This window comes from Taeniopygia guttata, chromosome 1A, assembly GCF_048771995.1.
Source record: "Taeniopygia guttata chromosome 1A, bTaeGut7.mat, whole genome shotgun sequence".
NCBI classification, from domain to species: Eukaryota; Metazoa; Chordata; class Aves; order Passeriformes; family Estrildidae; genus Taeniopygia; species Taeniopygia guttata.
In genome coordinates this window covers 39,251,612-39,275,752 of record NC_133025.1, presented here as the reverse complement: position 1 = coordinate 39,275,752, position 24,141 = coordinate 39,251,612, and the positions used below count along the sequence as shown (strand labels likewise).

At 37.3% G+C, this 24,141-nt stretch overlaps 2 protein-coding genes across 7 annotated transcripts in view; one reads left to right on the top strand and one right to left on the bottom strand.

Annotated features, from left to right (window-relative positions):
* The window catches only part of METTL25 (methyltransferase like 25), a 43,874-nt gene extending 32,372 nt beyond the window's left edge, over positions 1 to 11,502 (bottom strand). For all 6 annotated transcript variants that reach the window (XM_030260555.4, XM_072923131.1, XM_072923132.1 and 3 more), the window contains exons 1-3: positions 11,250 to 11,502; positions 7,603 to 7,767; positions 3,133 to 3,233 (exon numbers count right to left, since the gene is read on the bottom strand). In XM_030260555.4, coding sequence (XP_030116415.4) covers positions 3,133 to 3,233; positions 7,603 to 7,767; positions 11,250 to 11,502 — 519 coding nt within the window. The remainder of the gene's footprint in view (positions 1 to 3,132; positions 3,234 to 7,602; positions 7,768 to 11,249) is intronic.
* Positions 11,503 to 11,562: 60 nt separating this feature from the next.
* On the top strand, positions 11,563 to 16,856 carry CCDC59 (coiled-coil domain containing 59). The gene is made up of 4 exons (XM_030260596.4): positions 11,563 to 11,697; positions 12,913 to 13,135; positions 13,893 to 13,992; positions 16,620 to 16,856. Exons 1-4 carry the CDS (start codon positions 11,577 to 11,579, stop codon positions 16,779 to 16,781), a joined length of 606 nt encoding a protein of 201 aa, XP_030116456.3. The 5' UTR covers positions 11,563 to 11,576; the 3' UTR covers positions 16,782 to 16,856.
* Positions 16,857 to 24,141: the final 7,285 nt, after the last annotated feature.

The window sequence follows — 24,141 nt, the reverse complement described above, 5'->3', positions numbered from 1 at the left end:
TTCCAACATTTCCCAGCACCAAATCACAAATGTAATGGATGCTGAATGCAGAATTATATCATCTTTACATTATACACTCCAAGTCTTGCTGCACATACTGCAATTTCCAAGGAAAACTTTGACCAATACATTAAATAGAACAAATGTGTGCTTAAGCAAAGAGGAGTCAGCACTGCTTCTTTTCAGAGTTTAATCAAGTACTTCTTTAAAAAAGAAAGTTCCACTTATATGATAGGAACAGTGCTTAAAAGGGTCAGCAAACAAAAAAAGCCATTTCATTATATTGCTTTAATGTTTAAATTAAAATCATAAACCTAGAAGTGTTTATAGTGGTAATAAAATTTTTGCTTTTATTTGTATTTTTCTATTTACTATTGTACATTATAAGATACTAACAGAGAGCAATATCCTCTACCACCCATTATTACAACATGGGTATGGAGGTGAAATGGAGGGCATTTTTCAAACTGTCAGTGATCTATAATATCTGAAAGAAACACCCTCAGGACATGTGCTCTTGTAAAACATGTGCTGTGTTTTCATGGCTCTAGATTTTTAATTAAATGCTACATATATTTGTTTTGCAAGAAGGATGGAAAAAATCAATAAGAAAAAACTCCTAAAAATTTAGAATTCCTACTTTTTTTTTTTTTTAAGTTGAAAGAAAACAAAACCAAAAGGAGTTGCTTTTTAAAGACTGACAAGGAGGCTTTTATTTTTTTTTTTTTTTTTTATTTTCCAAAGTAACAGAAAACCTCTTTTCATACATTTGGTATTTGTAACTTTGCACAAATAAATACTGTTATAGTGTATGAGTAAAATGGAAAAAGGTTATTATAGAGCAGTCAGCATTTCATATTTAGTGATACACTGCAATAATATTTTTCATTTAATTTTATATTTTTTTAAAAAGTAAACAGAAAATAATCCGACGTATAGAGATACTCCAAGCTACCTAATAAAAGTATTAATCCCTGGATGAAATTGCAGCATATTAACAGATACTTAGTAAGGATTGGTTTGTGATTTCATTAGTAACCAGTTACCTCAAAACTTCAGTTAAGTTATTAAGATTGCTTTACTTTTTAAATTTTCTAAACAGGGCTTTTGCTTTCCTTTCATTCCTGAATCTCACGGGAACTATTTAAATCTCAATGAAAATGCTAAATGAAACACCACTTTCCAGCAAATGCAGAAACCAGTTACTACTGCACTGTAAGCATACTATACCCTCCCTACAGCTTTTTTAGTATGTGAAAGTCTTCAACACTTAAACAACTAATATTTGCCTGAAACAAAAGGTAAACAAGGCAAAAAAACATGCTCGTGACAGAATACAAGACATTCACAAATGTGCTGCTGGTGTATTTCTATTCTCTACAGAGCACACCCTTTGGGGCTGTGGAGGGCACCCACACTTGTCACTGTGGCTGGCTCTTAAAGGGCTGCTGGAGAGCCCGCCTTCCATCGCTGTAAGTGATCACAGATGCTCACAAACTGATTGCGTCTCACCCAGTAATGTTTGGCCTTAATTAAAGCTCTCTATTTACTTGACAATCCCCGTTGTAAGAACACTGCCTAAAACTTTGTCTTCATCAGCTGCTCCTCACAAAACAGATGGTCAGGACTGAGAATTTTGATCTCTGTTTCCAAGGATGCCACAAAGGCCTGACCCAAATCTAGCAAGAGTACGGCATAATTTACTTACTTAAATTAAACTCAGTTTGAGCCAAATAACCTCCTAAGCAAAGTTCAGCTTCAGCAATTCAGAGCTGAATCCAAGTTTTGGGGCTTTCCCTGTGGTGGGAGCAACAGCAACTTGGGATGCTGCAGCTACATTAATTTTAAACTATACTCAAACATATTTACTTACAAAAAAGAATACTCAGAGAAAATACCCTCACCATAAAATCTGGGCAGGTACCTTATTAACCTTTGGTTTTAAGCAAATATAGCTTGTTCCCCCCAAATCTTTGTGGGAATGAATATTAGCCTGGAGGATGTAAGTCTCCATTTACAGTTGCAGCCCCTTGCATGGAAAGCAAGCACAGCTCAGATGTAGAAAGGAATCAAATGTCTGTTGAGAGCCCTGAGCCACCTCCAGTTTAAAGCAAGGATGAAGCTACACTGGCCAGTTACCCGCATTAGAGAGATTAAAACGAATAAACAAACTCAGCTCACCTGAAAAATTTAGCCTTACCACAACCCGGGCCTAAGGTATGGAATCTAACATAAGGTTTAACACTGAAAAAGCTTACAAAAAAGCTTATGTATGTAAACTGAGGAAATGGTATTGTGCATTTTGTCTAAAAAGATGTAAAACATACTACTCAAAAATGTGAAGCATTTTTGGGGTGCTTGTGTTTAGTCAACAGATTCTATAAAAAAAAGTTTTAGGTTACAATCAAATTTGAGAAAGGAATCCTGCAATTCTTCACTGCCCAAAGATAAACCTTGCATCTGACGTATGAAACAGCGAATTCATGCAGTAATTGCTTGGTGACAGTGGTGTTGGGTGTCCAGGCCTCATACATGTTCCACCAAATGTATTTCATGTACACTCTTACCTAAATCTCTGCTTAATTTGGTCTCTCTTCAAACGAAAACATCCTAAATAGATTTCCAATTTACAGCTCTCAATCCATATTAAATAAAGGTGAACAGTATTAAACAATAGGAAATAATTTAAATCTTGCATCAGAATAAGAGGAGCTTTCAAAATTTCTGAAGATACTCTGCCTTGGTCTCTTGTGTGATACCCTTGTGTGCATGACACAAGGCAGCTCTCCTACTGACACATGTGCAAAACTGCCAGCAATATAATACTGACAAACAATGCAGGACTGGTCCAAAAAGCAGAACAGTTTTTAGCTGCTCAGCACATAGAAGATGATCATAACTTTTTAAAATTACTCATGAGTGATTATGAGTCACTGAAAGGCAGTTCCTTTGGAACAATAAATTTGTAAACAAAATTGTCCTTCCATTTGGTCCCAACAGCTCTTTAGCTCCAATTATGTACAGGAAAAATAAGAACAGCAGTGACAGAATATCAAAGTGGTGTATTTGCACACAACAAAGAGAATAATTTGGAAGGTATCTGGTAACACAAAGTAAGGAATGCTTTCTTACCTGCTTTATCCCACAATAATTTGCTATGCCGTCTACCAGCTCCGACATCACCTGCACTTCATGTGATTTCTTATTATTCATAAACTCATCTGGTTTGATACCTGGATCAGATTAGGAAAATAAATACACATTTACACAATCTGTAAAAATAAGGAAAAAAAACCCCTAATATATACTTCACTGTATATATATTTTCAGGATAGTAATTTTTAATCAAAAACTCAATAATTATTACAAGAATAAACTTCCCAAGTATGGATAAATTAGCAACATTCAACACCCTGTAAAATTCAGGTTTTTTAAGATGTAGCATATTAAATACCTGACCAGATATTAGACAATGGTTACAACTATAAAACTGTACTATTTCTTCCTTTTCATTGAAAAATATTTATTTCTGTCTCATTTATCACATTTACCTTTCCATAAATGAAATATAAGGGCAGGGACAATAAATAATCACATTGTATAGCTTGTTAATGCTGCAGATTTGCTGACACTATCAAGAGGGAGATATCTGTACTAAAAGTTATGAGTGATCCTGGAAAAATTCAGATCAAGATGAACTTTTCTTTATTTACCCTATGGATTGGTTATAGAACTGTTACCTTTATGGCAGAAAATCACTCATTTCAGTGTTGCTGGAGAATGCGTTAATGAGATGGAGTCAACCTCCACCATGGGATAACTGCTTGTGGAGAACACCAAGCACTCACTTGCTAACCTCTGTGCCACCCAGCCAAAGCAGGAGCTCAGAAGGCACTCCCCTGGGAAAAACCCACAGGGTTTCTCTTAGGGGTCCAGCGCTGCAGTACACTTGGATCTAGTTAAGTTGATGGTAAGTCTATGTGATGGTAGAAGAAACTGGATCATTACTGATGAGCATGCCTCTAGAAAACAGGACTTTTCTACATGACTAGGCATATTAATATCATTTCCCATTTTCTGATTTATGCACAGTATGCATTCATCTATCCAGAAACTGATCATTAGGCAAAAACCATGTTCATTTCTTGATCAGATCATGCTGGGAGCAGAGCCAAGTGTGTTACTTCTTTAAAAGAGAGTGGGGAATTGAACTGAACTCATAAGAAACCCAGTGTTTTCTCTATTTTTCCCAACCCCCAAGGGATTTGTCTATTTCTTAAACATCTGGGGTTTTTATAATAAACTGTTATGACAATACTTAAAATCTAATATAGACTTTATGAACTGACAAAAGGAAAAATAGATTAAAAGACTCAAACAATACAAATAGCAGAAACAAGTGTTTGTCATCTCATTGAAGAATCTCCTTAACTTTAAAATTGTCAAGATCTATACAGCATCCTAAAAAGCTCTCAATTTGGAAGCATACCAGGTTAAAGAAAAACAGACAGGAAAAAAAAATTAAAAATAAAGAAGGTCTCTCTTTTTGTTTATGTTTGAACATTTTTGTGTCTGGGAAGGCTCATCAGAAAAAAAAACAGAATTGGAACGAGAAGAAACAGACATTTAACTTCTTGTCAGAAATAAAAGTTGTTTTTTCTCCAAAGCAGCACTGTCGCTTAAGACAGTGACCACATACTGCACCTTTACTCTTTTCTCTATTATGAACTCAAAAGACTGAATGGGGTAATGCTAGGTGAAGTACTATGTCACAGAGAGTACTTAATCCAAATTAAGTATTTCAAGCATGGTAGAAATCCAAAACAATTACCTAACTTACAAAAGCTGAGGTTCCAGATAGAAAAGGCATAATTTGTTTTTAACTATATATATAGTTTATTTATCGCCTTAGCTATGAAAGCTTCTTAAGCACTTTTTGACTTCTTTCCCTGCTTTCTGCAGGATAGCACACTATTTGTATTTCAGCTAAGAGAAAACTATACTTTTTGGAGAAAATTACAGTTTTTGAAATAAATTTTATTTTTCCTGCTTTTTATGCAAAATTCTGATAGGTTTTTACATTATTCTGAAAAACAAGCAGATATTACAAACTAATGCAAACAAATGTATCTGGGGACTGTCCTGGACAACTGAAAATTTGAATTAAAAAAAAATACTAGCTTGACTCAAACTGTGTAAATTCTTTCTGCTATCACAAAATTACTTTCTTGAAACAAATAATTATACATGCACATTTCCTTATTATGTGTACAACTGATGCAGGCAGAAAAAGTACTAATTTCAAGAAACATCAGAAATTTAGAGAACCATCTCCCTTTGTGATGAAAAAAAAAGATAGTGTGTTTCAAATACTTTACAGAAGTAGCTTGGATATGATGGAGTAACAGAAAGCTTCATGTTACCAGTTTTAGTTGGTAATGAAATGCTGCTCATTTCCACTAGGAATCCCTAGCATGAGTACCTGTATTCTATTTGAAGAACTGCTTTAACTCTGTAGTGCTGTTTACAGATACATCTCTAGTTGTGAAGCTGAGCAAATTAAAGAGAGTCTGATTTTATATATGGCTAACACAGATTTTTTTAAGACCTACTATGGCGGGGTGCAGGGATTTTATACCCCAGAGACATATGGAAATTCAGATACATCAGATAAAGAAGTATAAATCCATAGTCCATACCACACAACACCATCTGTACAGAAGTTTACTACAGTGATTTAACTCCATGATCCAGAGTGAGGAACTGGACAAACCATATACTCAAAAAACCCTTCTGAGGAGATATTCCAGTACATGGAATTTAAAGATGGATTCATTAGTTTAAAATGTTCATGCTTCCCAGTTATTCCCAGGAAGGATAGCAGTGTATCTACATTAAGATTGCAAAGAAGCTAGAGAACTATGTAAGTTCACAGTATGCAAACTGTGGGAATAGACTCAAAAGTCTGTTTGTCTTAGAAGAAGAAAACATATTAAAAACATCTGAAACATAAATGGAACTATCCTGATGCATATTTTTCAAAATATAAACAACGCCATCACAAAGTTGCCAGTTTTCTCAGACTTGTGTTTCTTTCCACTTGCAAGCTTTGGCATGTCAGGGAACAAACATATCTTCTAAAATGTAGAAATTAGTTCAAAATATTTAAAATAGCTCCAAGATCACAACTTTCATTTGGCAACTTGCACACTATGAATACCTAAGTTGGTATTTTACCTCTGCCAAATGATTACCAGGAACTTAAGTTAATTTAACTGATATTTACTGCAAATTCAGTACAAAGGTTCTGAATTATAATTCTGTTGTACACATTTGGAACATATTATATTTTTCCGAAGAAGTACAACTCAGAAGTACTGCAAAAATACAAACCCAGGCCCCAGTTACCCAACCAAGCATCACTCCTGCCACACAGAAAACAAAGTGTTCAGCAATTGCCTTATTCCGGATGCTCCATCCTGCATGACAAGAAGATGAAAGAATCCTCAAAGTTTTGATTAAGAAAGTTAATCCAAGTATGAACTCAAATACAAGAAGGTAGAATTAGAGAATTACAGAAAATTAAGAGGAACATGGGGAATGAGATATAGTAAAAATGAAAATAGCTAAAAAGCTAGTGGGAAAGAAAAGCAGCATACAGTTGTCAAGGAAGAAAAAAGGTTTTCCAATGTACTAAGGGCATAAGGAAAGAAACCAGAAAGTAAGATGAATGCTCTACAAATCATTAGGAGTATCTCAGCAATGGCATTCTAGTACTTCTAAAAAAACCTGAGAAGCCACCCATGAAAAATGGCAAAATTGGAAAGAGATCACTGTAGAAAATGGGAGAGATGCGCAACATTTGTATAACGGTGCTATCACTTAGGATAAGAAATGTCAGGAGTTTTAATGCATCCCAGAGATAAAAGGCACTAGGAGGCAAGATAGAGAGCTGCCCAGTCTGTCTCTTAAAAACTAATGAGACATTTCAAAATATAGCAAACTATGAATAGCACATTTACAGTGAAAACGACAGTAGTCCGAGAAAGGATAAATATAATCTGATTTAAAAATTATAACTGGGGTAAGAGTCCAACTTGATGCCAATTTAAAAGTGTTTTAATTCAATTTCTTTAACTACAGAAAATGAAATTACTCTTGTTTTATCACATATAATTGGTATTAGTCCAAAAAATACAGAATTAATAAAATATTTTTTTTCTAAGACATCATATATTTGCCATATTTTAGGGTTATAATCCTAAGAAAAACATGAGTAGCAAGAATGATTCCTGCCACTTGGGGACAACACAAAGAAAGAGAATTAGAAGGTATCTCACATAGCGATGTGCCAGCTTCTCTGTCCCATCCCCTTTAAAACTGAATACCCTGATGGGTCTATAGATACCAAATCCTCAAATTTTAGCAAGTTTTTTGTTTACCATTTCATAAACAAAGACAATAAAGAAACTATCCAAGAACAAATGAAAATGCAATTGAGGATCATGTAGGAAAAAACCTTCAAACAACAAACTACCCTCCAAAACCAAAACTCACTCCTATAGTGAATAAGTAAACATTAAAATACAAATGTAAATATACCTATTGCTCCTTCACTGTCTCCTTTCAGTGCTTCAAGCACATCTTCTAATGGGGTACACACTCCAAGGTTGGACAGAGAATAATACTTAGCAGCCAGGGCAAACAAATGTACATTGACAAGCTTCTCAGAGTTTTCACAAAATGCACTGGAAAAGATGTCATCATCTGCACATAAAAGAAAAGGAAAAGATTTATGTGAGCAGTGCTTAACTTCTGACAGAGAACTACAGGCAATAAATACTTAGTATCACACACAACTGGGCATTATCTTGCTTCCCTAAGTGTGGAAACTCATTATTTTTCTTCAGCTGTATTCCCTCTCCAGAGCTGAGGTCAAATTTTACTTAGTTGAACCAATGTAAATGTGACAAAATCTGTCGTTTTAGCAGACCTACTTCAGTATAACTACTGTGTATCTTATTAGATTCATGAGGAAATACTTCATTTTGGTATTGCTTAGTACTGAGTTTCAAAAATGTACATTTATTAGTGAAACATATTAGTATGAATAATTTATTAATTCTGAGATTGTTCTGAATTGTCAAATTCCTGTCTATTTTACATAAAACCATTTGTGAATTCTGCATAATTTTGCTAATAATTTTATATATTTGTAATTCTTTTCAATATATAAAAGGCACCCAGTCCAGCAATCAAATTGTTACAAAAACTTGGAAATTCTCCTGGCTTGTCTTTTGTGTCATAGATAGATTTTGAGGAAGTACATACCTAGCACAGTAGCTTTCCTGAACCTGGCACGACCATGTATACAGCTGTTTAGATTGACCTCAGTTTTAATGCTCTTAATTTCCTTGCATGACCACAATTAAAGGCCATGCATATATTACAATCCACTGAAAACAGTCCCAAACCATGTTAATTTTCATGATATGACACTACAAAGGCACAAGTGCAGCAAACAAATTTTGTATCTAAGAAAGCATAAATATTCTCTAAGCTATGACCAGAATTAACATGGTTTCGTTGTCTGCACAGCACTTCTTACTCCCCTCTGCTACAACATCTAAAAAGAAAGCCACATTTCTCCATAAACAACTTCCTTGTCTGAAAAAATTGTAGTTAGTGTAGTCTTCATGAAGGATAAGATTGTAATAGGATATTAGAGATGAGAAATAAAGACCACAGCTTTTAGGGAGAAGGGGCAACTTAGCTTTTCAATGTATCTTTTGTAAGATTTATCAGAGAAAGGTAAGAAAATAGATGTGCTTTCACTTTTTCAGCAGCTGACATAAAAAATAATTACTGCTCTTACAAATCTCACTTAACTGAAATCCAATGCATCAATCTCATGTTCTATAACACTCCTTAACTTAATTTATAAATATTAAAAATTCTAGGTTTTTAGACACATTTCTATTCTGGATGCCCACAAGAGGAAATCTAGCTTGTCTTTAAACCAGTCAGTCTATACATTTGCAAACAAATCTTCAAAGGAAAGAAATACGTGCCCCAAAGCTGGAATCACAGTACAAACAGTAATTTACAGTAAAATATTAAAATACTTAAACACAGATTTTTCTGTGCCTGTGTCAAATTTACAGCAATGACATGATAAACAAAATACAATGTGGCAAGTGTCAGCTTTTTGATGTATTCAAATCAGTTTCTGACTCTAAAAAGGGATCTTACATTTTTCTGCAGGGTACGAGTGAAAACAAGGGTTCCATCCTTCACATGGTCATTATAACGAAATTACTTTGATCAAAGAAGAGTAATTTCTGTTTATGATGGGTTTCAAGAGCTCTAATGTTTGGTTTCTGATCCCTAACATTATTGAGTTGCACTAATGTACTCGAATGAGCTATGGCACTACATTTCTCTCTCTCTCTCCTAATTTTAATACAGGCTAGCAGTGCATTAATTTGCAAATGTAAGATGCTTGCAGGTATCTTCACTGACAAACTCATATTCTACTACAAAGTATTTTCATCATATGACTGGATGAACAGATACCATGCAAGTCAAATGAGTAAGGGATGAACCAACAAATCAGCAAGGATATGCCCACTCCACTACAGTGCATTCTGTTACATAGCATACTCTAAAGTCAGAAAAAAAGGGGCAATTCTTCCTTTTTTTTTATTTTAATGAGCAGAAAAAATTCTTGCAGAAACGAAAGAAGAAATGTTGTATTTTAGCCACAGCATGAAAACTTCATACTCTTCAAAAAAGACATGCTTAATTTTAGACATAAATTGTTTTTTTTGTTCCAGTAATTTCTGTATCAGATTCTGCAACATGCATTTTGAATGCAGATTATTAAATTATTATCCAATTTTGAAATCTACAAAACAATACTCTGCTTTCCTGATTCTCATGCTAGTCTACAGGCCACCACTTTGGTGTTTGAATCATTCCATGGACTTTCCCATAGAAACAGGTTAGATCAGAGTAATTTTCCTTTACTGTTTTCTTTATGATGATTGCATCTGATAATTTAGTTTTGTTCCAGCCTCTATTTACATTCAATTTTACGTCCTGTTCCTCTGAATCAGTTCTGAGTCTGACATTATCTGTCAAGAACATTAAGCCTGGCCTTGCCTCCCAACACTTTTGCTTGCTGACCAGATCACCGTCTTGTTTCCATCTGGCTCTTGAAGATAACTCATCATCCAGTGTCTTTTCCATGCACCAATAAACTCTGTGGGATTTTTCCCAAATAACCCTTTAAAAATGAGTCTTGCAGTTAATATTTTGAAAGGTCTTCAGATCCAACTGAGAAATGTTGCTAGTGATGTAGAAATTCACAGTTCTTCAATCTATTTCTGAGTCCAAATCATTATCTTAGCTTGTCTTCTATGCCAAAAAGTACATGCTACTTTCTGTGGAGCCTTCTCTTACACTACACACACTTTCCTGCCTCAAGTGCCATATAATGTAGGATTTCAGAGCTAACGCACTGTGACAGCTATCTACATTCCATATGCTTTGGCACGACACCGGCTTTTCTCAGCTAAGGGCTTTGTCAGAGATTTCACCTTGGATTTGAAAATGATCTCTCTGCTTGGGCTCAATCCCCCCAGATACCACTGCTTTCAGATGCTTTATCTTCATTTCTGTGCCCTGCCTGAAGGAGCATTACTGGTACGTTTCCCTCCTACTCGGACTGCAGCACATTCAGCAGCACAGCAGCCTAGCTGCCTTCCTCTTCAGTTACGTGAAAATTACTGAAAATATGAAGTGTTTCTTAAACAGATCTCGTCAGAAATAAAGCAGCTGCTTTCCTGTGCCAGACCCACTATTACAGACACACAGGAAAGCGGCGTTTAAGCCTTTTCCAGCTGTCCTCCGCATCTCCAGTTTCAACACTCGGAGGACTTTTAACTGTTACATCTTTCCATGTGGAGGTTTTGGGTATGTTTTGTTTGATTTGGGGTTTTTTTTTCATTTTAATTGTGTTCTTCAGGGGTCAGGCAGAGTGAAGGAATTTGACAGTTTGGAGTTTCGTTTCCAAACGAACAGGATGAAACTGACGACATGAGACCGGCGTCACGAGCGCCTCACCGCGAGCCCCGCAGCGGAATTCCCGGGCCGGCCGCGCTCGCTCCCTCAGAAGCGGGGCGGTCCGGGCGCGTCCCGTTCCCGTTCCCGTTCCCGGCACGGCCGCGCGCCCCGCGCCCACTCACCGCACGGCGCCGCCGCGGCGCCCGATCCCGCCGCCAGGGGGTGCGCCAGCGGCCCGGCCGCGCGCAGCGCCTCGAGCACGGCGTCGGGGCGCGGCGCCACGAGGCGCTGCCAGAGCCCGCGCGTGAAGAACTCCACGGTGTGCGCGCGGCACAGCGGCAGCGCGCGCCGCACGAACCGCGCCGCGCGCCGCAGCGCCCGCGCCGCCGCCGCCGGGGCCGGCTGGGCCGGGAGCGCGCGCGACGGCCGCGACATGGCCCCGCGCGCGGCCCGTCGGCCCCCGCCGCGCGGCTCCGTGACGTCACTGGGCGCGCAGCGCCGGAAGCGCGATGGCGGCGGCGAGGCGCGGCGGGCCCGGGCAGGCGGCGGCCACGGCGGCTCGCGGGCCCGGCCGAAAGCGGCGCTGGAGGCCCGTCCTGCTGCGCAGCGTTGTCGGCAGCGTCCAGGAGGGTGAGTCGGGGCCGCCGAAGGAAGCCCGACGCCTTGGCCCAGCTGCGAGCCGGCTGGACTCGAACGTCCTGGCTGCGGCCAGCCCTGCCAGGCCCAGCGGGGTTTGGGCTGGCCGAGCCCCCAGCCCCGCCTCGCCCCCGGTGTTGGCGGCCCTGCACTCGGGATGGGGGTGCAGGGCTGGCTGGGGCGGCCTGTGTGAGCTGGAGCTCCCGGGGCTCGGATGGCAGCCCCTGCGCCGTGTGGCGATGGTTTTCGGGTTTAGGGCTCGCCTTGGGTTTTCTGGATAGTAAGACGTACATTTAAAAAGGAAGCGTGTTTGAGAAAAGGTTCGGATTATTGGTAGGTAGTTATACAGATGTAAAAATTAGTAGGAAAGAGAGCGTTGCTGAAGTGGCTGCTTTGGAGAAAAAAGGAAAAGTTGGAATTAATTTGACTTCCCTTTAGAAACTGCTTTGTTAGTGAATATTATGAAAGTCAGTGGATCTTTAGACTAATGCAATAAAAAATAAGCCATTAGGAAAAAAGCTTGTTTAATTTCAACTTTGGTAAGTTTTCTTTAATGTTTGAGACTGAAACAGCCAGTGTCTGAACTTTCTTTTAAGCAGAAATAATTATATGATGTTGCTGTAGAAAAACACTTCTGGACATGTGTAGAAGGAAAGTTGTAGCAATAAATACTCTTTAAGTGAAAAGACATAGTGGATTATTAGTACAGAGTGATAGGACGATTTAGTGACTTTTCTCTGTGTGTCACAGCTGCTGCACACTCCTGCTGCTGTTGCCAGCATTATTACCAGTGTTCTCTTGAGATTGCCTTTAGGAGCTTATTTTCAAATCTATTTTCATATTGCTTTACAAGCTGTCAATAGTAGGAGTGAAGTGAAATGTTAATACATCTTCTCACTGGATTCAAAAAACACTGGCAAAGGTGCAGAGTGGTGAGTGGGCATTAAGTAGCAGTATTTGCAATGCTCTCTCGGGGGCTTAGGCAGTAATTTTCAGTAAATCTGTGCAAGTTCCAATGTTGCAGTAGGGAACAACCTAATCATAGTGGTTCTTTCCTTGAACTTATGACTGGTCCTTATTGAAATTGCCACATGTAGTGGCTTTTTTGAGTTTGGGAGAAAACAGATGGAGAGGGGCCTGACAACAGTTGGATGGTTTGGTACTATTTTAGTGCAGGTGTATTTAACTCCCTTTTACTTGTGCTTTCAGGACGAGGATTTGCATTTCGGAGGAAACAAAAGATTGAACAACAGTACAGGAAATTACTGAAAAAGAGAAGACAAGTGCATTCACAACAGGATGATCAGTTTACAGATACCTATCCAGAGCACTTGAAACATCTTTACCTTGCAGAGGAAGAGAAGCTTAAGAAGAGGCGCAGGACTCCAAATGATTCAGTGTCATCAGAAGAAAAGCTTAATAAAGCAGCAGAGTAAGTTTTCAAAGTGTATTTTTAAAAATGTAGATCTTTCCCTCGCTAAAGAAATATTTTAGATCTTAACAGTTCACGTGGACTTTGGTGATTCGCTTTACTAGAAATTTTGTTATGTCTTAAATATTCTTTCTTGCTTGTTAGAAAAATAAACGGCAGCGTAAGTGTTTTGTACTTGAGACAATGAGACATCATTGCACAGTATGGCCACCAGATGGAGATGAGAATAAAGGAAAAAATTTTTGTTGTTTTTCCCATGAGAGTGGTATTTCTAAATGATTGTTCTCTCTGCAGTTGCTTCCATGTGTTGGAGCTAGAAAGAGAGAATGCAGCTCTAAGCTAGTATGTTCAGGTTTTCTAGCTCTGAGTGGCTTGAATCATGGGGAAAACTCTTGTAGGCAGTCTTTAAGCTTCAGGAGACATCATCCATGTGAAGCTACAGCGGATGAGGTGTGTGCGTTACTAACAGTCGTGTGCACTCTTGTCTTGGGTACGTTTGGCATTGAAGAAGTTTAGTTTGTTATGTTTTCTTGCTGACTGCTCATGCATGGCCTGGCATGGTGTTGGGTATCGTGTAAGAGTGGTTCAAACAATCTAGTCAGTGTAGAAGGATGAGTGTTCTGAGACCGGTATTTGTAGTTAACTTCACTGGCAAAAGCAGTGGAAGACTGCTGTGATTCTGCAGTGGCTGTGGGATCTATGGTTATGTCTGTTTGATGATACTCAGTGTCTCAAGAATGTGTACTTTTTCCTCCAGGTCAGTTGGGACTCAAGAGAAGGTTAAAAATAAAACATCCAATCAGAAGGCAAAAGAAGAGTATGAGAAAATAAAGGCTGAGCATGCTAGAAAGAAAGAGGTAAATCTTACACAGAGAACTTTCTTGATTTTAAACAAAATCTAGATTAATAGCATTTCTACTGCTCAGTCTTCCATCTGAAGCCAGGGAAGACCATAGGAGATACTGGAACTCTTTCAGTTTTTTTCAGCTTGACAGTGGTATTCAGGCACACAGGCATTCAAAAGATGATTCTCTTTGTTCTTACTATTTTTATCTTGCAGTTGCCCATAGCAGGATTTAATTATGTCAGTTGGTACATGAAGAAAAGCTTAGAGCTTGATCTGCATACCCCAGTGGATTATATTAGACCTGTTAAATTTTGTAAAAGGAGAAGTAATAACAATACTATCATCTTCATGAAAAATGAAACACATCCTGTTTCTTAAGGCATTATCATAATGCAGTCTTCATTTTACCTTTTTATGTACTTTGGCCAACAGTGAAACAATGAAATTTAATAGCTTCCACAATCAAAATTTTTAGTCATTCCCTTCATTTTAATTTAATTTGAATTATTTTTACAGGACATATTCTAATATCATCACTGTAGATTAGCTCACTTGTACTATTAATTTGAGAAGTCCTTAATTAACTGGGTTTTTTTTCTCCCAGGACATTGTTTGTTGCACTGTAAAATGGCACACGGTGTAACATTGTAGAAGTTGTGCAACTTCTGGTGACATACTAAATTTCAGTAGCTACTATATAAGTGTCAAATATATAGCTGTATAAAAGATACTGTTTCTTCAGCTGTATTTAGTTTTAGTGAGCTGATCTGTGATTCTGGGTGAGTTTAAGTGGTTATTCTGCTTGTGGCTGCTTTTTTGCATATTAGCTAGAGATTGTGTCAAAAGAAATTAACATTATGACCGGCTTATTTAGAGAAGATGGGAACAAGCAGAACCCTAGCAAGACTGCAGGGAGTTCTCTTTGAGCAGCACATAGGAGTTGCCTGAGTACAGATGTTAGCATTTTAGTTTTGTTAAAGATAATTAGGCAAAACAGAAGCTAAGTGCCCCAATAACATAATCATTTAGGTGGAGTACTTGAGTGCAGCATGATGAAAAAGTAAAGTATGTACTTCATTCTACATTGTCATATGTATTAGCAAACACTGGATTTACTATTATTTATTTTGGGAAGAGAAATAAGCGTAAAGACACAATTTTTGCCTCCTCAAGGGCCTTTTTTGGCCTAAAAAAAAAGCCAGTATTTAGTAAAGATCAGAAAAAATGCAAAGGTAAGTAGCAGCTCTGTAAGATGAATGTTCTTGCTTTGAAGTAAGCATTTGGCTGGTAGCTTGACTGTATGTTGTTTACAAGAATATGCTGAACAGCAGAAAAATTATTAGATATGAAGTAAATTACATATAAATTAGAGCTGATGCTGCTCTGTTGTTTTTTTTTTTAAGGGGAATAAATTTTGTTAGTCATTATGGTAAAATAAGTCAAAGATTCTGAATGGAGAGAGGTTATCTCTTTATCTGTGCATATTTTTGCATATGTGTGTTTATTTGATTGTTTGGGTTTTTTTCCCTGAGATTTTTAGATTTCTATTCAGAAATATTTTTTTGAGTTATGTCCTGTAAATTTTATATTGGAGAGCAATTCTTACTAGTTTTTGTACATCACTGAAGCCATCTGTGCTGTGGAAAACAAAAATATGATCCATAAATTATCATCTGTTCAGGCATTCTGCAGAAATGCTTGCCTATGTGATCAGCAGGGCACTGCATTTCAAAGAATAAGCTTTATGAGAAGAAATTATCCAAGTGAACTGGAACAGTCTTTCAGTCTGATTTGTGATGTCTTGCATATTTTGGTAGGACATGATATAAGTGAAGTAAGCTTGTTCTAGCTTGTGGATGTTAGCCCAAATTACTGAGTAAAATTACAACACTGGAGAAGGGGGTAACAGATAACACTGTGGTGATTATCTGTATAATGTTGATGGTCCTTCCATGTATCGTTAACACTCCATTAGTAGTTCGGTTGCATGTGTGCTTCATGGAAAGTTTTACGTGTAGAATTTTGATTAGAGTTCGTAGTTTTGTTCCATCTCTCTTAAAAGTAAAGATAAGAGTCTGTGTTGCTTTAAAGAGAAGAGGTCACTAGTAGTCTGGTCTGGATTAATTTCCCCTACATAATGTTGTCCTAGTATCACAAATCTGCCCAATGCATTGTCTAGATAGGTCCCATATCCTATCAGCCTGTCCCGTGCGGAAGTGTCTAATATCCAAACACATCTGGATTGGCAAGATATTCACATAGGAGCTGCTGAATCACCTTTTTCTTTCTTGCACTCAAGAGGAGAAAGTGGGGTTTTTCATTTAAGGAGAGTAGTGAAGGAGCACATTTCACAGAAAGGAAGCAGTATACATTGCAGCAGCAAACCTTATTGTAGGATGTTCTGCTGAAGAAAGCTTGGCTCTTATCTTAAAGCTTGAGGCTGTATAATTTGTTCTGATTGCAGTATGTGCTGAAAGAACATCCTGATTCAGCTTTAGAGAAGTGGTGTTTCTGTTGGCAGTACAATACCTAATTGCCAGTATCTATACAAAAATGAATTATATTGCTTGTAAATAGCTTCACAGTCACAGAGGGTTTGTAGTTGTTTCATAATCTTACATATTTATTTAATTTCAGGAAGCAGAAAAAAGAAAAGAACAAAGAGAAGAAGCTCAACGTTTGTACAAGAAAAAGAAAATGGAAGCTTATAAAATACTGAGTAAGAAGACAAAGAAAGGACAGCCAAATCTAAATTTACAAGTAGAATTTCTTCTTCAGAAAATACAGCAAAATACATAACCCCTGCATATATTTAAGTTAGCTGCAGACATTTTATTAAATTACTTTTAATAAATAATGTCTTTTTGCTCTGTATTACTTTTGTTATTGCCTTTATTTATCTCATTAGTCCAGTAATGATATATTCATCCTGAAAATATGTATTTTATGCTGAGAGTGAAAGGGATCTGGTACCTTGAAAATAAATGGTCTGTATTTCTGAACTTAAATTCTATTAGGTGTGTGACATCTTGAATTCAAAATAATAGGCTGTAGCACCATCTGACCATGAATCTAATACTTCCTGCAATTGTGACTACTAAAATTGCACTCACTTGGGAGCATTAAAATGATGTATGTGATGCATTTGGTATCGCAGGAGCTGCAAGTTCGAGGAACATGTTTTGTGTGCTCCTGGATAGGTTTGGCACATGAAGACAAAGTACATATAATATACTTGGATGGCTATTATTTCTCATTCTCCACAAGGAGTAAAATTTGCCAAAGGTCCAAAAGTGGTTTCGATGTAAAGATCTTGGAAAAATAATTGTTGGCCCATTCATAAAGCTGCTTTGTAACTTGTAACATTAATTGCTCTATCTTTTGTGTATAGCTTTGTCATAAAATTTGTTTTCTTCTATGTAGCTTTTAATTAGTAGCAATTTGGATCAATGTTTTCAAGTCTGGATTTATTTATTTTCCCCAAAAGAGAGGTTATCCCCACATTTGTGTCTTTTAGTATCGTGCCATCAACCCAGTCATTTGTCATTTGAGAAACTATAGTTGAGGATCCCACTTTGTGGATGAAAGAAAAAAAGTTATAAACTAAACTGACAGTGCTTAGTTGTCAACACCCTTGCTCATTAGAAAATGTGTGTGCTGGTTTTGGCTGGGGTAGAGTTAATTGTCTTCACAGTGGCTGGTACAGGGCTGCGTTTTGGATTTGTGCTGAGCCCTGGGTTGATAGTGGAAGTTTCTATTACTGCTGAGCAGGGCTCACACAGAGCCAAGGCCTTCATGCTGCCACACTGGCATGGAGGTTGGGGGTGCCTGGGAGGTTGGGAGGAGAAACTGCCAGGACAGCTGACCCCAGCTGACCAGAGGGGTATTGCCATGTAGGGAAAGGTGGAAAGGTATGAAACACAACAGTGATTTCTCTCTTAACCACTTTTTTTTTTTTTTTTTTTTTGAACAGTGATGATATTCTAGAAGGTAGGTTATTTTTTCCTTTTTTTGCTCTTTTGCTCTCTTGCTTTTTCCTTTTTTTTCTTTTTTTCTATGATAGAATGAAGTACAAGGACTTGAACTGCCAATAGCAGATAGAAAATACACAATCTACAGTTGCTGACATGTCACTTGAATCTAAAAGTCAAATGCTGGAATAAAACTAGAAATAGTTCTCATGTTCAGTACTTAAAAAAAATTAATACACTGTACATTTTCAGTCAGTGCTCAACACAAAGCAGTTACACATTGCTTAGATTGCTTTAAGAAGAGTCAGGTGGTGAAAGATACAGGACAATGATAATGCTAGATTATGGAAAAAAAAAAGTATCATTCAGTTGTAAATATTTACATTCAATTTACTTTATTGTCCAGTTAAGTTAGATCAAATACGATGTTGAATAAGTAAATACACTTATTTTTAAAATAGAATCCTGAATTACATACTTAACAATGAATTTTTAAATTTGTTGTCAGTTTCAAGAACCACTTGTAGACTTGTTTATAAAAGTATCCACCAGAATAGTCAGGCTGCTGCTAAGTGCTTCTTTCCCCAAGAGTTCTGTGTGCTAATTGAGTGTTTATATTAAACAGTCTTCAGGCTGATGTATTTCATGCTTCCTGCCTACACCAGTTTTGGGTTGCTCCCTGGTGACAGGATTGCTGTATTTCGGTTGAGAATTTTCCAGGAGGAATGGAAGAAGCTGCCCTCCACAGACAGCAGTCTCATTGGCAGGAAATTCATCTGTTGTTGGCATGTAGGATATGAACTCTGCTTTTGGTATGCACACAGTATAGCTGATCTGGCCAAGACTCATCAGATTTATAGCAGGAAGCTTTGCTACTGCTCTGCACAGATACTGAGCATTTGAAGCTTCTAGAAACGTTACATGTTTACATACATGGCACAAAATCATCTTTCTCAGCATCCCTGAGTGTTGGCAGCACATCTTCCAAGCCTGCATCCACACTACTGCATATTCAACAGTTATGTGAAAACATTTGGTCATCAAACTTCATCAGGCAATGTTCTCTGATACAAAAAGTCCAAACACCCAATATTTAATAACACTATTTTTTAATAAATTAAAGCCAACCTTATTTTTTCATAAATGTAGTTCCCTTTGCTTTGGTGTCCCTTTTCAGTTTGCATCTTATTTTCTGATGATAATTAAAAATCTACCAGCATTCCACACTTAGAATCAAGGAGCATATATCTGCTGGAGGCAGTGTTTCCTCACCCTATAAAATGTGATATGTTATATTTTTTATTCCACTGTAATCATTAATGAATGATGATGACATATTTCTCTGAGATGACAAAATGTCATCTCAGAGAAATATGTTGAAACATTTGCTTGTGAATATGGCACAAACATTTAATTCTCGAAAGACAATGCAGTTAAAGGTTTTTATAATGCATTTTGATTTCTCAAAATGGTCCATTCTGTAGAAATTATAGATATAAAAAGTATTAATCTATTTTGTGTCAACATTTTAACTGATATTCAAATTTTTCCCCCTCCTATTTATTTAAATTTGGTGGGGTTTTATATTTTGTTCCATATAGATAATATAAATAAATCTGTTATCTTCAGTGGAAAATGGTGTTTGAGTTTAATGAGGTAGACAGGGTTCCTTTTAAAGTAATCTGGTATGCATTAAAATACATTTAGCAGTTGATAAACCAGCAGACATTAAAATATCCATGTATTTGAGGTGTATTTTTTGCAATTATTGTATAGGTGTCAATATGTTGAATTGCTCTGCTGGTCTGAAAACACAGAACTAGTTAATACGCACTGTGCTCAAGATTAAAACAAAGGGGATATAATTTACACACCCATATCTTCACAGACTGACCTGTAAACCCTGGTCTGATTTTTAGGCAGTATCTTATCACTTTCTATTTTAAAACTATGCCTTGTTGTCCTGGTGGTAGTAATTACTACTGCCAATGTTATTTTAAAACCAATCTTATATATATATATATATGTGTATATATATATGTATATAATTTTGTGGTAATTTCAGTTGCTGAATGTTCAAGTATATGAGCTGCTGCTCCCCGATCCATACAGTAATCTGCTCTGAAGGCAGTGGAGATATGCTGATAAATTGCCCTTGCACTAGGAGCAATAAATCATGCCAAAACTTACAAACGTTTTGTATTTAACAAATATTTTCTTTGGGAGTACAGAAAGGGTACAAAACGCAGTTACAACATACACAGGAACAACTTCCACTTCTGCATCATACTTTGTATTAGAGCAAGTTGTCCAATTTTCAGCTGCGTGGGTGGGGGCAGGGCAGTTCTTCCAGCCCACGCCCTGACATCCTGTATCTGTTCATAAGAAGCACACCTAGGAATGGGCTGCACTGTCAATCAGTGTGGCTTAAGCACACTCTTGATGTTAATCATATAAAAAGGGGAAGCAAAAGGAAAATTAAATAGCTACCTCATTGTTCCTCTGACATCTTCTCTTGTTTGCTTGAGGTTTTTTTCCTGAAGTTGCAACCTAGGCCTTATTAATTTCTGGCAGAGTGATTTTCTTTTCTCCCTTTTTTCTTCTTTTAAGAAGAAGAATCAGAATAGGCTCATAGGATCTGGGGAACTACAGGTCTCACAGTTTGACCTTGATGCCAGGGAAGGTCATGGAGCAGATCATCCTGACTGCCATCACACATCAACACATCAGGTGCAGGGCAACCAGGAGATGAGGCCCAGCGAGCATGGGAGTATGAGAAGCAGGTGCTGATTGACCAATCTAATCTCACTCTGTGTTAAAGTGATGTGCTTAGTGGGTAATGGAAAATGTGTGGGTGTTAACTTCCTCAGCTTTAGCAAAGCCTGCCTGAAGGGAGGCTGTAGCCAGGTGGGGGTCAGCCTCTTCTCTCAGGTAACAAGTGACAGGACAAGAGGAAATCGTGCCTCAAGTTGCACCAGGCATGTTTAGACTGGATATTAGGAAGCATTTCTACACTGAAAGAAATTTTTCACAAAAGTTTCAAATTTTAAGTAAATTCTGAATATTGTTCATACCTTCAGCATTCACAGCTGAAGAAAGCCTAAGGATTTTGATTAGAAGACGGACCTACAGTTAATTTTCTGTATAAAATGCAAATGAATATTGTTTGCCAAATTCCTTGATTCTGAAAGGTACAAGTATTCTATAAAAGTAAGATATAGTCATAACTTTGACACTAAGACAATTTAAAAATATTTTTAACTTTCTGAAGATTCTTGGGTTGTATTGTAAACTCTTTTAAAATAGGTAATTGCCTTCCTTGGATTTGGATTCACAAACCAAAAACACTGGTATGGTGAAGATTGGATATTTACATTTAAGGAAAAGCTCGTAACTGAACACCAAGGAAAGGTGTTCAGAAAACCTGATCAGAAGTGAGCTTAACCTGAAACTGTAATGCATAGGTAACATTCTTTCCATTTCCCTAGAATGTCATTTGGCAAATGTGAAATTAAGCTATCTCAGACCTTTAGCAGCTGTAAAAATCCACAACATGAAACAAAAAAAACCCCAAAAAAACCCAACGCATCTCTTCCAAAAAGCAGGAATAGCTAGAAGCATCTTTGTCATTTTGTCAGTTTGTATTAAGTTTCTCTCAAAACAGTGCAGTCTCCTAGAAAATTATGCACTTGATACAGAAATGATTATTTGTCCTGTGGTATAAGAAATGTAAGAACAGAAGATTAGTGTATGATTTCTTTGCAGTTTGAATTACTATCTAATATGTTTGGGCTATTATTCCTACTCCACCAAAATCTAATTTGTAATAAAGACTGCAGATTTTTCTTATCTGTTAAAAGTTGCAGATTAATTACAGGCTGAAAAGCTTTTCATTATCCTTTAATTTCATTGTCTTTTAGTTTCAGTTCTGTAGTAGTATTAGTAAATTGTAAACATATCTTTGCAGAGAGTAGCAGAGTTATTGTATGGGAAAGATGTTTATTCTAGGGTGGTTTTGGTATTAGAAATAAGGAAGATATTGTCATTAAAGTGGTGGGGTATCAGAAAAGTGTATTTTTTATTTCTTAGTCTGGAATAGAGGAAGGGATCTTGTTCTTCTTCCTGGCTTGGCATTAGAGTGGTTCCCTAAGCTGTGTTTTTCTTCTTTGATATATCAAATGTGCACTTCCTTGTAAGTTTATTTCTTTAAATGTATAGTGACACACCACAATATAATTGGAGGCCTGACAGAATAGAAAGGAATGGAATGGAAAGAAAAGACAATTGGAGAACTGGCAAGAACCATGTGTTTCCTACTGTAAACAATATTCAGTTGATATAACCATGGTTTTACAAAACCAGTGCATATATCTGAAATACCATATGTAATTTAGCAGAGAAGTTGACATCTACAGAACTCATTTTGTTATAAGCTATTTAGGATATATATCCAGGATTGTTCTTCCAGTTTAAGGCAGGGGTGCCATTGAAAATCAATAAATAATTTCAGTTGGAAAGAAAAAAATGTAGAAAATACTTTTCCTTAGTTTAAGTTAAGTTTATGGAAAAGGAGTACGATTAAGTAAAGGCTTATTTATAATCACAAGCTGGTGTTGTTATGTGATCCTCATTAATTTTAAAAATTAAAACTAACTTCAGATTTTTAGTATTAAAAAACCCCACTTTGAAATTTAGGTTTTTCTCTGGTGACAGCTGGAATTGGATGCTTCCCAATTACAATTTCAATAGCAGTGGCAAACATATTATGGATGCAATATTAAAATACTTTTAAAGATCTCACATTTGTGCTTATCTAGCTGCAGAAGGTAATATCAAGTACCTGTCTACATTTCAGCTGAACCACTCTACAGAAAAGATGGAAAGAAATCACACCACCAATATTGTTGCTGGTACTGTGTGTGTGCATGCACTTTTTAGGATCTCTTTTTGTTCTTGGTTAAGAAAAGCCCACTGGGTGGAGGCATGGAGCTAAATTTCATCAGGAGACAGCAATCTGTAGATTAATAAATGTAAAAAAAAAAGCAAGGGACATTGAGAACAAAACCCAACAGCCCTGCTTAATTAAGTCTTTAAGACTTGCCAGATATTTGAAGTTGTGCACATCTCCCTTAAAATTTCCTGATTGTAACTTAGAACTATGTCTGCATTAGAAAATCTGTGGAAAACTTTTTCTAATTGCTCAGATGTATCCCTTGGTTTTAATTTTATGCTGTTCTCTTAAAATTCTGGCCATATCCTGCCAGTTACATAAACAATATTTTAACAATTGCATGTATATTTATCCTTCTTTAACTACGTAGAAGGAGCCCTGAAGTCTTGAAGTATAGAATCTGCTTCAGTATTTTTTTTTCCTCTTCTGAGAGCTAATTGCCAGTTTATCAACATTTTTCTCTTAATAGGGGCATGAAAGCTCAGCAAGACTAACTGATCTACAAGCCATTTTGCATTGTACAACACCTTGTTTACAAATACATTATACTCTTATCCAATGCTAAGTAAGAGTCTTGGCCACAATCCCTCATTTCCCACTTGCTGCCCCAGTATCAGCAAACAACCATTCTTGCAGCAGAAATAATCACAATTCCACACCTTCCCTGGGCTTCACTTTCTCCTGCAAGTGCTGGCAGCTGTGGCGGAGTGTTGTGGTGGTCCCAGTGTCACAGGCAGCTCAAATGCTTTTAGCCATGTGAGCCCTTATTTTAGAGGGGCAATCCAAAATGCCACAGGGGATGTGCTGCCTGCATCTCCCTGTGGTGATTCTGCTGGAGGAGTTGCTTCAGCAGGGTCAGTGACCTTGCAGACAGAATTGGGAGGAAAGGGCCAAAAGCTAATTATTGACATCCATTACATACATACACAGAGATTGTTAATGGAGCACTGTGGGGCACTGGGATTTCATAATCTCTGCCTAATCTGCTTTTCTGGGCCTTGGACACAGTTTCAGCCCAGGACCTCTATCTGTCAGCTGTAATGGTGGTGGCATCTGTCATTGACCATTCTTCTGTTGATGCCTCTCAAAGCAACTTTGTATAAAGTCTTTTCTGCAGAACTGTGTGGGAAGAAAAAACAAAGTGAAATGAGATCTAGTTAGAGTTTTGACAAATATCCACATAGTCAGTTCTAGTTAGTGGAGGCAGAAGTACCACAAGGCCAGGCTTTGTAATTTT